Source organism: Glandiceps talaboti, chromosome 4 (genome assembly GCF_964340395.1).
Source record: "Glandiceps talaboti chromosome 4, keGlaTala1.1, whole genome shotgun sequence".
Lineage (NCBI taxonomy): Eukaryota > Metazoa > Hemichordata > Enteropneusta > Spengelidae > Glandiceps > Glandiceps talaboti.
Window position 1 is genome coordinate 22377181 of NC_135552.1, and position 16633 is coordinate 22393813.

Here is a 16633-nt window from a genome sequence, read left to right on the forward strand (position 1 = left end):
TTCTCACACAGTGTCGAGATAAAAATATACAATATATACATTAAAAATACTAAACCATTAAAACAAATACAAGGGTGAGTAAAATGGCAAAAGCCAGAAGAACAGCCAGGCGACTACTAAACTAACTGTTTTCTAAAAGATGACATTTACATTTACGTTTAAAAGACTGAAGAGTGGAGCATGATTTGATATCAATACTTAAATCATTCCAGGTTTTAACACCATTATATAAAAAACTCTTCCTAAAAAACTGTGTTCTATGTTTTGGGATGTAAAGTTCATCTCTGTCTGCTGCACGTGTGTTACGAGTGTGCACTTCTCGAATGCCTCTAAAATCATTCAGATAATTTGGAGCCAGGCTATTCTGGACTTTGTACATTAAAACAGCTTCATTGTAAATGATACGTTTTCTGAAAGGAAGCCATTGAAGAGATTCAAATAAAACAGTACTAGGTGTATTAAAATTAGTGTCTAAAAGCACTCTTGCAACAGCTTTCTGAAGTCTTTCAATGCGGAGTAAAAGCGTGTTTGAACAATGACCCCATATGTTAGAACAGTAGTCAAAGTGGGGTAGTATAAAACAATTGTAAAAAGTAATCTTTGCTCTCTGATTTAAAAAAGTTCTAATACGTTTAAGTTGATGAAGTTTAAAAGCAACTTTACTACATACAGTGTTCACTTGTTTTTCCCAAGTCAGTGTATCATCAATATTTACACCTAAAAGCTTTTCATTTGAGATACATTCTAGCTTGGTACTGCCACATGTAACATTGATACAGTTATTCAGATAAATATCAGCGGTGCATTTAAAAGGGCAAGTTCCATTAAAATATAAGTACAAGTTAAGACACTTTTGGCATTTGAATTTCATTTATATTTCCACTGTGTCGTATCAAATGTCACAATGACAATACCAAACTTTAAGGTTTATTATACCTTTCACTTGAATCAAGAGCGAAAATCTAATCTTAGGCAGCTTTAGTTAAAATGTTAATTCAAACTACTCTACAAATACTTTAAATGATTTTTTGTTTTTGCGAAAATACAACTTGGATACTGTGTGCTAATAACTATTCACTATGATAAGTGTTTGTATTATACGATTTTAAATATTTGCACTACTTTGAATCGTCGTCAGTTTGCATGCCTGTCTCAACAACTGAAAGGGGTATCTCCTTGTGTACCTTATCGGGGTTATACGGGTTCTTTTTTCTACAGGAACAGTTAAAGTCATTGAATGTTGGGCACACGGGTATATACTGCGTGTAGGACTTCAATTTACGTATGAGGTCATTACCGAAGGGGAATTCGTAACACTTCATTATCTCTTCCCGTACTTCCTCAGCACGTTCATCGTCACTATCATCGTCAGTCTCTCCAAATAACTTTCTCCATTGTGCAATGCCACGTTCTTCTTGGGTACCTGAAATTCAAGTGAACATGCGCATTTAGAAGTCAGCATTTTTGTCAGTTGAATGACGGTGTCTCTAATTTACTAACGGCGATGTAAGGCGATCATCAGTTGAACGATGGTAAATGGATAGCCTTTGCAGACTGACTGAGTGCTTGCAAACACGACTGCCGACACGCTCACACCAATTTACGAGACTTTAAAAAGATTATGGCATTCTTAAAAGGTATGTCCATCTTGTCATTTTTTATAGTAAACTTCGAAGACAAAAACCAGAAATCCTGCACAGAATTACAAAGATGTCAGCAATTGTGTTTATCATTCATTTCAGAATCTAGAATGGATTAAATTAATAGATCATTTTGATAAGACGTCTTTCTTGAATGGACATAGTAATATTTGCGAGGAGGACACTACGTTTATTGATTCTCTAAACAGATATTGAAATAATGTAATCCATACCTGGTATAGTATTATCTAGAACGAACCCTATCAATCCACCAACAAACATACTAGTGCTCAGAAGAACAGTGAAAATTTGGTCAATTTCCTCGACCCCTGTAATGAATGAGCGAAAACATAATTCAGTTAAAATATGGTACACTTGTCATCCGATATCATATTCAAAGCTTTATTCTTGTTTCTGTTGCGCCTAGTTATCTGAGAGATCCCCAAAGCCATCAACAACACGTTTAGGTTTGCTGTCATAATAGACTCACTCGGTTTAGTGGTTTTGCTATGTTGCCCTTGCTTTACATCAGGACAATAACTGTGCGTTCAGAAAAACAACTTCTATGGCCTACTTTCAATAATTACGTCATGCGTGAGGCTTACAGCGACAGAAAATTGTAAAGACAGGCTATGTCGTAGTAAGTCGATTCACCAAACAATGGCACGGTGCGCAGTCAGAGACAGCTAAACATACAATTCAGCCAAAACCCGTTGACTGAGCACGAGCCTACTACTACACCGTGCATCAGCATGAGTCTATTGAGTGTGTGCCTACGCGTGCGTGTGTTGCGCACAGTGTGTCCGTACTAGTGTATAATTAAACACAAAGTGTGCATTTTCATGGCAGGTAGATGTTATTTTCCTCATTACGATATGCCTCGGATGGAGTTTCACAATAACTTCACCCGTGTCGATAATATCCAAAGAAAGACATGAAAACATATACTTCACAGTCCCCACAATGAAACGGTAACCAAATTGGAGGCCCCACCACCACTACCACCACAAACACCACCGGTTGGAATACCAGGAGATAAAACAACTGTCTTAAAGTCTACAGTTTGACGTCCAACTCACCTGTACTGATAATGCCTTCATTTGCAGCTAACCAGTTCGGTATAACAAGTCTACAGTTTGACGTCCAACTCACCTGTACTGATAATGCCTTCATTTGCAGCTAACCAGTTCGGTATAACAAGTCTACAGTTTGACGTCCAACTCACCTGTACTGATAATGCCTTCATTTGCAGCTAACCAGTTCGGTATAACAAGTCTAAAGTTTGACGTCCAACTCACCTGTACTGATAATGCCTTCATTTGCAGCTAACCAGTTCGGTATAACAAGTCCCATAAAGAAGGAGAATCCCATGATAAAGAGATTCCTTGATGAATTTAAATCAACAAATTGTAAATTGGAGATTCCTACAGCGGTTATCATACCTGAAATAAAAGACTTGTTAGTATTATAAGTGGAAACAATATTAAACTAACGACAGTGTAGTCATTCACGTGTAATTCTAGTAAATCTTTGACCTGAGTCTGAACTATAGATACCAGATTCTACTTTTAAAACAGCTCTTCAAATAAAATTTATTTTAGTCAATGAAAAAAAAAGAAATGTTTGTAGAACTCCTTTGATTAACTTATCACAAATATTATAACAATGAATAAAAAAATACTTGTACTCGATATCAGACATTCGATATAGATTTTTGTTAAGGTTTCAAATGACGTATGTTAATAACAAGTACCACCAGATACCATACTGTGCCCGCCTTCGCCTGTGCTGAGCGCTTTGTGAGACAGCGAAATAAAGTTTGATTTTCATACCAAACGTATTATCTCTTGCCAAGATCTCTTGAAACTTATCTCTTGCCAAGCTTACCGAACATAACGCAGAAGACTCCTCCGATAATTGGGTCTGGAATGGTGACGAAAAAAGCTCCAAACTTCCCAAAAGTACCAAGTACCATCATGAAACATCCACCTATGATTATCACCATTCGACTGCCTACCTACATGTCGAAATTGGATAGAGAGAGAGAGAGAGAGAGAGAGAGAGAGAGAGAGAGAGAGAGAGAGAGAGAGAGAGAGAGAGAGAGAGAGAGAGAGAGAGAGAGAGAGAGAGAGAGAGAGAGAGAGAGAGAGAGAGAGAGAGAGGGGGGGGAGCATTAATAAATGTCGTTTATGTATGCGATCCATTTTCCTATCCTAAAGTAAAGGTGAAATACATTTTTTCATCTCTGTGGATCAAAAGGTTTGCTTACTCTCACATACGGGAAAATTGGTAGTTTATCATAATTATTAATAGTTTGGATTCAGTTTTACCTTTGTTATTCCAATGGCTCCAATGTTCTCGCTGTACGACGTTGTACCGTTCCCCGTTCCCCAAATACCGGCTAAAATACACCCAATGCCTTCCATACCGATACCACGATTGATGGCATGGGTAGGGGGAGGAGGTGCACCAGAGAGTCTCGCACATGCGTAGTAATCACCGATGGATTCAACCATGGAAGCCAGAACACCGGCCAACATCCCAAACACACCAGCTGCACTGACTGTCGGAAGGCCCCATTGACCTGTAATGTAGGGACATTATGTGAACATTTATAACAGTTTCGGAACTAGAAAAATACTTTCACTGTATTGATTAATAAACTACCCTTTTCATTTCTTTTCATTAGATTTTACAAGTTTGTTTACGCTGACTTTATATTTCACGTGTGTAATACGTTTCACTACATATTCTTCTAGTCAGTGAGTATATTGTGTGACTTGTGTTTTTTGACTTGGTGGTCATTGTGAATGTAATGGGCGTTTAGCAAATTGTAACAGTTGCAAGTGGCGTTTGCACTGCATTATCATTTAAGGATCCCCAAAAGTCAATACTGGCGTGCTTCATAACAGGACGTGAGCACAATATCTCATCCGGGCAGTTCGGCCTGACAGCCTCACTATTGTAGTTCTCCGCTAACGTAAATCTCTGTGAACTAGCAACTTCACGAGCGCCTACGGGCTGAACGAAATCGTTGTGATGTACTTGTATCTCACAGCCTAACGAAAGCAGAGATTGGCCGATGCCTGAGGGCGCCCTGTCACGGCGTAGTAACAACAAACATTAATTTCACAAAGAGTACAGTAACTTCAAGTTACCTGGATATGGAAACCTGAACCACTTAGAGTCACGTAGAATACTGTCCCTGGTATCAGTTCGGGCATAGTATCCATACGACTCCGGGTCATCAGTCAACGTATCAGTAATAGTAAGAATATAACACACCAACCATGACAATAAAATGGCAAGTATTACCTAAAAGATAAATAAAAATACCATATGCCTTCTTTCATTGCTTGATTACATTAGATTTTTACTATCAACATATCAAACTCATGGAAGATCAGTGAATAGAGATAAATAGTTTTTGAAACCATATATCACTGTTTAGACCTAATTGAATCTTTTCCTTGTGGAACAATCTCACAACTAGACGCTATTTACTTCCCCGCCTAATATTATAGTAATCGACCATGTAGTTTTGACTCTTAGTCGTTAACACACAGACACAGACACAGACACAGACAGACAGACAGACGCACGCACGCAGGCAGGCAGGCAAACAAACAAACAAACAAGACAGACGCGCGCGCGCACGCACGCACGCACACACACACACACACACACACACACACGGACAGACGTTTTACAATGTTTTTAGCACTACTGAACCATGTAGTGCAGTGCAGTTGTGCCTCAGACGACAGACCACTATAGTTATTGTGGTCTGAGGTTGTGCCAAAGAAAAGCGAGAGAACCTAAATATGACAACTGCCAGTGACATAGCAGTTGGTATGTATGTACACAAACGTCTAACGTGGCACTTACTGGAAACAATTTGAAAGCTGGATACCAGATAGTGCCACAGCCTTTCTCTTTGCTCCATCCAATACACGGAGTTTTGATATTTCGCATGTACTGTGAAAACATGATTATCAGAGTCATCGTCCTGTAAATATAGAGTATCAAACATAATCAAAATCACGTTCGAGAACAAGGAGAATGCAGTTTTATACAGATAGCTGATATACATGTAATATGTAAATCAGGAGGAATTTTGTAGACGACATACACCTGCACCTATCAATTTGACAAATTAGTAGCAAGCTACTATAATTGGTGGTATGAGGAAACCAAATGTCTTGTAGTAATTTTTGGTATGTAACCCTGTCTACATAAGATGAAAGGACCCCGTCTATTACTTATTCCCTATGCGAATTGATTGAATTGAATGATATTTATTACCCGGAAAAACAAACATTTACATCACAAAAGCAAATATATCAAAAGGAAAGAAGTCTAAATCGGATAACTGGTGTCAGAAAAAAGCTATGCTAATTGTGTCTGATCAATAGAAGTATTATAACAGAGCGTTTTCATATAGCCTTCAGTGGTTGGCTTAGATTACATCACGTGATATGAACTATTGACTCATAGTACCCTCAATTTGCATACAGAGGTACAAGTCGCGTTCTGTTTTCCCTAGGGCAATATTCATGTAGCATAGAAGTCCTTTCGGGGATTTGCTTTCGCTATATATTCTACACTTATTGCTTGACTACGAAGGCCTTAGTAGACGTAATTACCCGAGGATCTGTTATGACTGTAACAACTATTTCTCTGTGCAGAAAGCCGAAGGAAATGGTTTCTACATAACAACATGTGGGTAATATGACGTCTACTAGTGCCCAAATAAGGCAAGGCAATAAGTGATTTATAACACATCACATTCTCAGGCACATATTCTTATATGAACATGATGTGTTATAAAGAAATAGTTCGTACATAACAGCCTTTGAGGTAATATGCGTCTACTCGTGCCCTTATAGCCAGGCAATAAGTGTACTTTTATTTTATATGCAGTCTGGTTTGTACTAACAGTGAAAACATGGTCTATGATTGGTTATTATGAATGAATGGAACGCAATGTGAAAGTCTCCCAAAATGAAGAAAGCCATTGGCTTAATCTGTACTGTATGTTCTGACGTGAGAAAAATGAAAATATTATATTGGATATTGGATACAAGAATCCTTTTTAAACAATCATCTGTGTTCTGGTCATGCAAATAGCTTGGCACAAACATACCTAAGGCAAAATTCTTGCTATCAATTTAAACCTTACGTTTTTATTTTTAATCCAATCCAAAATACACAATAGATAATTTACCAACTGTCGTTACCAAGATGGAAGCAAATCACTTACATAAACGATATTCCCCAGTGCTGGCCAGCAAAGCTTCCAGCGGCTCCAAACAAGGACAAACCAACAAGAGCAATGGTTGGTGCGATGGCTAATGGGCCAATAAATCGTAGCATTATACCTATCAAACCCGTGAATCCGATGACAACTTGGAAGCATGACGCAACGGTGATTGCTCCCTGAATCTACGGAATATGAAACAAATTGAATAAACCTTTCGGTTACACCGTGTCTGTCAATACGATATGTCATCGAGAGATCTGTTGTACCCTTCATTCGATTATGTCTTGCTTCGAGTATCTGAATAATTCAGAGTTCTGAAGATATTGATATAATTGAGACAGCGCTGAAGTACAGAGGACATTCGATACAATATATGGTTAAAGAACTACGGTTACAGATTTTCATAACGTTAGTGGTGTTCACGTGTACATATACAGGATGAAATTTGAATATTACGGACGAGGACAAACTGAATATAGCAGATACCTGCAAATTTGTACAATGGAAAAAGAGGCTCTCAAAAAACGTGGCAACCCAACGCAACAATGCTGTGTGGCAGTTGAAAATATCGATGGGGTTAGGGGGCACAATGACTCAAAAACATGCCCTTAGGCAAGTGCAACTTTTCTGTCACAGGTAGCTTACCTCTCTCATTCTTGACTGCCACAGTTCATCCATTTCATACTCTGTCATATTACTGATAGCCTCTGAAATATTTATGATGAATCAATTAATAATTAAAAATTGTTGCATGAGTTAATCATCTCGAGGATATGACTAATATAAACTTGAAAAGTTGACAATGTTGACTTTACGGTTTATGTTAGTAATAGGCCCATCATCAAAAGCATCATGTGTTAGAAGTCACGTGTTGGTGTATTCCAGTGCGCAACAAAGTATACAGAGAAACGCTCACACCCCTGTAGCAGTCACATACATAGGACAGGTTTGTATTTTGCATATAACTGTACCAGCCCTGTAGAGTCACAGTACTGTATTAGTTATGTGTAAACTGTCTCTGTAACACATCTGTAACATACTAGATGTGTAACTGGTATGCCAACATCCATGTAATGAATGTGAGAATTAGCAATGCAGCAGACGTTTTTATAACATCCATACAAGAGTTGTTTTCCTCACAGCCGTATACCAGTTATGTGAGCAATACTGTTACATACAGTTACAGACGAATTCCCATCAACCATGTTCCAGCTCTGTGAGCATTTCTGCAACAGAGGTATTTGTCAGAGCCATGTACCAGCTGTATGAGCGATGCTTATTGAATGTGAACCAAGCAAAGGAAGCTACTGAATAACAGTAGATGATTCCAAGATCTCGCGATCTTCCAACACACCTGGTACAGGGGTGTGTAGAAGACTCAAGGCACTGAGGTGATATACACATCCATGTAACAGGCACATTATTCAAAGTCAAGTAGAAGGACTGTGGAAATATATACCCTGTAATAGGGCTGTGAGGCACATGGCTGGAATACGTAGCTGTGTTCCTCCTAGAACTACGATGTGACCACATCCTATATTGGATATCGATGTGCAAGGTTCCCCGTGATTAATCTTCACTATACTTAAGTCAATGCGCAAACAATTTTCACGTACAGGCATATGTATAGCAATGAACAAGTCAAACGTTTTTTTTTGGGGGGGGGTGGTGAAGAGAATGTGCAAGCCAAATTAATTGTACTTATTTTTAAATACACTTTAAATACACTACATCATTATTTATTGGTGCTTGCAATGCAAGCCAAAACATTCAGAATTGTTGTTTTTTCTCATTTTCCAAATTGAGCAAGTATAATCAGATTATTTATTCTCCAATATTTCTAGTCATTCTGACAGGATATACTAGTATCACAAGGGGTTTGTCTGTACGTCGAGGACAACTGGTGACAAAACAAGTCTATTTGTTGTGCATATTGCTAACTCAAAATATAATTTCTAAGGATGCGTTTAGGGACAAAACAATGTAATGCAACAATGAATATGTGAATCTTTGCTACAATGATACCTCAACAACACTATTATAAATATCGCCATCTGTAGTTACATCAGATAAAAAACCCTCCAAGGTAGTTGACTATCTTTTTTTATTGCATAGTAATAATTTCTACACTACTACTCACCTTCAGATGGACACTGCCACTTCGGTAACGCTAGTAGTGCAAATGTAGGTGCAAGAAAAGAAAATGTACCGCCTTGAACGATTGGTAGCCTGAGGGGGATATAAAATCATTATAATAGATATGGAATTTGTGTATACGTGTGTTTTTAAGGGACGAGGAGTGTTGGTGGGATGGGGGAGGTGGTTGGCCAGTACAGTGAATCTATGCCAGTGCAGGAACATGTACACCATAAAAGCAGGTTTGTACAGATATAGTTGATACTCTTTTGTGTTATAGGCTGACTGTTCTATTCATAGCATGTATGAGAGACAATTCAGTAAAGTCTTTCCCTACTTGTCTGCAAACAAGTTATTATCATCGAAAAGAAATGACATTTGGCAATTGAAGTCATTTTACACATGGCCAATTTGCAAGTATGTATACTATATAAAAGAACGGCTGTTTGCTGTGTCATGAAGTCATGAATGCAAAAAACAGATGAGGTCACCGTAGAGATTGCGAAAAGGAATGATAAATGATATACAGACCTTACTCCGAATAATACTTGTAGTATGGTGACCATCCCTGATACGAAGAATATCGTTCCTATAAGTTCACTTCTTGACACATCAGTTTTTGACATACATACTGCATCGGCCAGGAGAAATGGGATTGCGATAGTGGCGCCAAACATAGTCAGATAATGCTGAGGGATCAGGAAGAGGTCAGATAATGCTAAGAGGTCAGAAATAGCTGTGATAAATATGGTGGTGATTGTGGTGGTGGTGGTGGTGGTGGTGGTGGTGGTGATGATGATGATGATGATGGTGGACTGGTGGTGGTGTTGGTGGTGGTGGTGATGTGTGTGTGTGTGTGTGTGTGTGTGTGTGTGTGTGTGTGTGTGTGTACTAACATGTGGCAAATATCACGATCATAGTATTATACAGCAGTTCTCCCGCACCACACTAGTGGTTCAGTACGACTAAATATCAACGTGGACAATTCGAAAATATAAACTCATTATGTGATTTGGCTTGGGGGTATTAACGCCCTTTTCATCATCACAAAATAAGTTGATATAAGTTAGTAATTCCATGACGACCAGAAATATATGCAAGGGTGAATTCAATATAACTTTCTTGCACACACAGTAGTAAGAATTTGCTCATATCGCCATACAGATACAAAACAAGACTTACATGTATTGTTTGTTTGTAAATCAATCATGCCATGACTTGAAACCAGAACGAGTTATTTGTAATTCGGAGTGAATTACCTGAAATCCCAAAAGTATAGCCAGGTACCAGGGCGGCACTTCTATAATACCATATGCCACATCTCCTTTCAGACTCTTCAGAACCCGTGCAGCTTCCTCCTTTGGGGACAACATATTACCAGTGCCACTCTCGACAGAGAGGTTCTAAGTTCAAAAAAATTCGAACCAAAGATTTTGTTTTAAGTAAATTCAAATCTAGACATAACCTGGTCACTGCACTGTTGAGATACAAAGTTAGCTAGTCGTACTCTCCTAACCCTCGTAAACTAGGTGGTACGTTCATCTGACAATGTATCTCAACAGGTCAGTGAACTGGTCATGGTTCGCATATTCATGACTTATAACTAAATACATACAATGATATACATTTGATTAAAAGGTAAACTACAATTCAGGCAGTCATCTAAACGTGGAAAGTGCCCAATTTCTTGTAAATATAAACTATTGGAATTATTGACACCAAATATCAATTCATGCTAATTCATTCACCCCGTGAAGCATAAATACAATATATTTAGCAGTGCTTTTATCTGTCATAGTTAACTGGTGAATAGCAGTACCAGTAATAGTTGATTCTGAACTGACCTAAAAAAAAAAACCAAATGCAAAATAAATGCCTACCATTATAAGGTCAACACATATGTGTCTATTCCTAAATTCTGAGCTATAGCTGTTATACATGATGTATATCTTAATTGGAAAATTAATTATATGAAACTATATTATGAAATTTGAAGCTTGCATTCTTAACGTGTTGCCTAATTATCAGAAAATCATAAATCACACAAAATGAAACATTAAGATTATAATTAGGTACATCAACAAGTTTTAAGGACACGCACTTCTTTGCTATCAATGCATGTTCTAAATCATGATTATTTTTGTAAATTACAATACAAAACTATTGTCAAATTACATCAACTGCATATGATTTGTTATGGTTGACGTATGTATCAAATTATATGAATTCGAAATTTGCATTTTTAAGATATTGCCTAATTACCGAAAATCATTAATTATGAATATTTCCCATTAAAACTAAACGCTATGTCAACAAACTTCATATGACAGGTGCTCACTATTATGGTTGACATATACAGTACCCAATTATATGAAATGTGAGTATAGTAAAGATGTTAAGAACCACATGGACATGTATCATTGCTTAGATCATAAACGTTGGAGAAGTTCTTCTCCAACGTCTATGCTTAGATAGGAATCCTTCTACTACAAATGTATCAATATACGCTCTATACTATCTGATAAATATGTGTTCTTTCCTTAAAGGTAGCGAAAATATATTCAATTCAAAATGTTGTTATATTTAGCCTGTAGACAACGACAACAACGGCTAATTACAATCACCGAAATAGCGATATGACGATATAAAACAAGAAAAGAATTAGTAAGAAATTTATTGGATTTTCTTTTTCTTCACTTCTCAGTGTCTTCTTTTTTTAACAATCTAAGAAAGGTTACCAATCCCTATGTTAAGAACTCACCTCTTGGTCGGTTTGGTCTTGCTGCTTCGTGTCTGTCATCTTTGACGGTGTAAGTTCAGCATCCATTCAACAGAATCAACGCGGTATATGTACTCTTGTATCTAGAGAGAAAGGGTTTACACTGAGTTTTGTCTGTTGTATCGTTACTGATTTTAAATCATATTCCATTGTTTGGCGATATAACATTAGTGTGTCGATGATTTCTAAGAAGAAAACACAATTTTTTCTAACGGCGGACAAGTCGTTGCATATCTGGTCGTACAGTACATGACCATTAGTTTCTTGCAACCTGAAAAATTCATCAAACCACGTCAGTCTACAGCTCATCTAGAAACTATACGTGAAGGCTCGTCACGTGACATACTTTAAGACTGGCGTTTGAGCTTGTAGTAAACTGAACGAATAGTAACATTTACAAATGCCTGTAATTGCGTGTGATTACAGCTGACATGTCTTGTTCACCCTTTTTCAATGCAGTAGGCGATTTAGCGAGATTTTCGGTAGAATTTGTCCACTTGAACATCCTTAGTATAATAGCTACCATCGCCAACGTACTGGACTTGTAAACCCCGGATCGTGAATTCGTACAAACACTGGTACTGAGTCGAATACCGGCCCCGTGCATGCTGACATTTCCGTTATGCGACGACGTTGTACATCCACATCCGGGGCCAGGGTATACATCGGTATTTGATTCACGCAGACGATGTACCACGAATTCGAATGGCATGTGTTAGTTACATGTGTCCAACTTCTGAAACGTTATGGTTGTCATCATAACACACTTTGCAAGAATTCAGACAAAATAGACCAACACATTTTGTTCTTGCTCCTAACAACACAAAAGCAAACGCAACGGGCGACTAGCTTGTCCCTGGAACTTACCTTTCTCTCGCGACCAGGGCACAGCGCAACTACTCTCTCTCTCTTCTATAAACCAAGACCTGTATCGCAGTCACTGTAACAGTCAGCTCACGATATCAATCAAAATGACAGGGTCAATCAATATCAACCTCAAGTGTGATAACTTAAGTTGTTGTCTACTGGTAAGGCCTGCTAAACTTACTGTTCAATGCCCTTGACATTACACCCGAGGGATTGTGAGTTACCAGAATCACATGCTATTTAGCATGTGATTCTGTTAACTCACAGTCACGAGGGGGTAATGAACGGATGCTATAGCCCGAATATAGGCCAGGCAATATGTGTTTTATAATATACCTCATGCTGTGAACTCGCGGTGGCATGGCAGACGACATCGTCAGAAGCTGCCATTTTGACCTGCTGTGAAGGCGCGGTGGTCACGTGACCATGTAAAAGTTGATGGAACTATTTCCCTAGGGAAATAGTCATTCTATTTTCCTATCACGTGACTGATTCTAGCGAATCGTGGCACAGTATTATCACTAGGTATATTATAAATAGGGATATAATCGAACTATACTAAACAGTAGAGATTCGAATATAGCTACTACCTTTACGGGTAATATTACCAGAAGTATGTGGCTCTGCAATATGCGTTCCGAGTAGCTTCTACATTTACGGGTAACATTACCAGAAGTATGTGGCTCTGCAATATGCGCTCCGAGTAGCTACTACCTTTACGGGTAATATCACCAGAAGTATGTGGCTCTGCAATATGCGTTCCGAGTAGCTACTACCTTTACGGGTAATATCATCACAAGTATGTGGCTCTGCAATATGCGCTCCGAGGATTCCGACACGTCTTTATCTTTCGTTGATCTAAGGTTTTGTAGAAGATGTAATTTAAATTTAGTTGATGATCAGATACATATATTTTATTTTAAACAGTTTGATTTTCAGTATACAAAGAAAAGAAATTGTTCAAAGAATGTGAGTAGTATTAACAGAAATTTATCGTTTTTAAAATATTAATAAATAAATATTTGGCAACTCAAAGTGGCTAGTGGCAGAGCGGCCGACGAGGTTCTCGACAGGTAAATTGTACCACAAATGTCAACATCAATTTACATAGAATGTGTCAATTTCGAGCATTAGTTTATATCGTGAGTAACTGTATTTTGTCAAAATGTCGTATGGGGATATCTGTACTGTAGCCCCCCCCCCCACCTACATATATATAAGCTTATATCACAAAAATACAGCATTCTGACTAGCGTTTGTACTCACGTGACTATTTTTCGAATATTGTCCTCACAAAATCATAATTTGTTCTGATCAAAATCACAGCAAACAAAGTTATTTGGCAATGACATAAAATTGGTAGTAATACAATACATTACACATATTACGTTCTGTTGAATTAGACTCTCCGTTAATCCTCTTTCTCGATGCATTTCACCATCTAATTGAGAGGATCAACCAGTTACAGTTTGACCATACCCCGGGGTCCATACAATGTACCACAAACCAAACATGTGCACCAATTACAATCATGCTTACCAAACTACTCGTGTATACATAGGTGGTGTTATTACATATACGCTTATATCTCGTCTTCTTCCACTTTGATTGAACTTGTGTATGAATCATAGTGTTTCCACAATAAACATATTGAGTATTATTTTACAAATGGTTTTGTCATAGCCTACCTCGGCCTGTAGACTCGAAGGACTAGCGCTACTACGCTGTTTACTATCCTAAGTAACATTTTGATTTTGAATTTCGCTGTCCTTTTACGAATAATATCAATATATGAGCATCAATCTAAGAACATTTCAGACCATAAATACTTCACATGCGCTGTACTGAGTAATTACGGCAAAAAGTATGCATGGCCGGCTAGGGGAGGGGGTAGTTTGGGAAATGTGGTCTCACTGGGGGATCGCCCCGGTGAATCGCCTTGTCTTTGGTCATCGAATGTGGAGGTGTATGCCGTTTAGAGAAAAAAAGGACAATGTCAAGCGTCACATCCCAACTTATTACTTTGTCTGCAACACTATGTAAACAGGACTACTATATATTGTATCCACTTTAGTTGTCACTGGCCTATCACCTCGTGTTCTCCGACACTCACACACCCTTTTTCATTGTTATAATCAGTAGGTGAGTTCAGGATAAACACGTACACAGTTTGCGATACAATAGCTACACGGTTCACGGCACTGATTTGTAACTACGCTTAGTATATAATGTCATCATGGAGGTATATAAGGGTGTCATGGTACACGAGATCTAGCGCAGTCACAGATTCAGCGCCATGAAAAATCCAACCATTGAACACTTTATCACCTGCATTAGGGAACCTTCAGTATTTACAATGGGGGGCGGAGGAAATCACATATGGTCTGTTAAGAAAAACATGACCTTCCCCTTGGTCCCATTTTGTAAAACGTTACCCTCTCCATGACAATTGCATAATACTGAACGTTAAACAACAATATTCCCATTATATGTATACATATACACATTAAATGATTTTGACTCTCTATTAGAAAGCAATATTTCTACCACCCACCCCCGATTACTCCGGTCCTCCCCCTTGTAATGGCTCCCCGGGGATTTCCATGGCATGGTTAAGCTAATGGATCGCAAGCGGCTTTATCCATGTTATCCTTCCTGACCGCGCTCCTTGCTTTGGAGTGACTGATCTGTGATCATCAGGTGGTTCAAGGCCGGTGAGCCACTATCGATGACAGTCGCTCAGACCACTAAAATTAGTTTTAATAGTGGTCTGAGACAGTTGTCATAATTTAGGTGTGGTGAGAGCTAAGCCCAACACCAGTCTTTGATATGTGCATGCACTTGTGAAAAGAAAGACACCTACTTAGCATATCAATTGTCGTGAACTCCACATTGAAATCTGGGCATGCGGTGATAAAATTACCACCAGCTTACCTCTCCCACAGACACTTGGTTCCCGAGACATGTATCACTGTATATCAGAATGTTTCTATCAGAATACAATAAAATGTCGATAATGTCGTTTAATATTGACGTATTTAGCCAACTATATATGAAAGGGGTAAAATTACACTTGTTTCTGTGATCGCGCAAGTTCACAGGTGAACATGCTCAGACTCAAAGAATGGTCCTTAAGTCTTACAAGATCACAGTGAACCATAGACCCTACAGGGTCTATGAGTGAACGGTGTAAGATTAGCGTAACAGTTATGCAAAGTCAACACAGGTCTACGAATGCATTCAGTTTTCTATTGCTCTTCACCATAGATTCTCCATCAACTTGATGGAGGGTCTATGTCTCAACCGAAACAACGATAAGTGTAGGTAAGCGAGATAATGGCGACTTACCACAGCTAGTCAATAGACGACGTACGACGAATCCCTTTGGATGTCCTTTCGCTGAATGCACGGTCAAGTGATAGCGTAAACGTGTTTACATGCATGAAAATATTGACACGCATGCGTACATGTACCAGAGTTATCCAAGACAATAAAGAATCAATAAATGCTTTTGTCATGTTTACTGTCACACAGGGACCGGCCGGACGTGAGTCAACCTCTAATATAAACCTTTTACAGGATGGATTAATTTTTGTAACGAAATGAAACCTATTTTGTGTTGGATAATTGATCAATTGACCGATTGATTTTTGTGGTGATATAAAAATGTTTTCCTTCTTTCCTTGGCTACTTTTCTCTCTTTCAGCTGTATATAATTCTCTTTATTGACTGAATAAAGACATCTTGTCCATTCTTCCCCTCTTGTCTACATAAAAACACCCTAATCCCATAATTAGCAGGGATCAGTTAGCGCGAAAATTTCATATTTGCTTTATTTCTAGTCTCGCTGCCAGACTCGTGACTATCGTCCCTAAGTTTTGTATGCCCAGCGCCGCAGCCGCTATAAAGCCGTTCAGCATAGCTAAAATAGATTAGGGACACGATAGT

General features: G+C 38.4%; 1 protein-coding gene across 1 annotated transcript in view; it reads right to left on the reverse strand.

Annotated features, from left to right (window-relative positions):
* LOC144434688 (solute carrier family 23 member 1-like) overlaps nt 1–16089 on the reverse strand; it is a 16122-nt gene extending 33 nt beyond the window's left edge. Inside the window, exons 1-14 of the mRNA XM_078123205.1 lie at nt 16034–16089; nt 11801–11901; nt 10299–10442; nt 9571–9728; nt 9044–9132; nt 7549–7610; nt 6904–7085; nt 5529–5649; nt 4799–4955; nt 3971–4224; nt 3528–3657; nt 2939–3082; nt 1874–1969; nt 1–1423 (exon numbers count right to left, since the gene is read on the reverse strand). The exon at nt 1–1423 is cut by the window's left edge and continues 33 nt beyond it. Coding sequence (XP_077979331.1) covers nt 1119–1423; nt 1874–1969; nt 2939–3082; nt 3528–3657; nt 3971–4224; nt 4799–4955; nt 5529–5649; nt 6904–7085; nt 7549–7610; nt 9044–9132; nt 9571–9728; nt 10299–10442; nt 11801–11866 — 1908 coding nt within the window. The 5' untranslated portion in view covers nt 11867–11901; nt 16034–16089 and the 3' untranslated portion in view covers nt 1–1118. The remainder of the gene's footprint in view (nt 1424–1873; nt 1970–2938; nt 3083–3527; nt 3658–3970; nt 4225–4798; nt 4956–5528; nt 5650–6903; nt 7086–7548; nt 7611–9043; nt 9133–9570; nt 9729–10298; nt 10443–11800; nt 11902–16033) is intronic.
* Nucleotides 16090–16633: the final 544 nt, after the last annotated feature.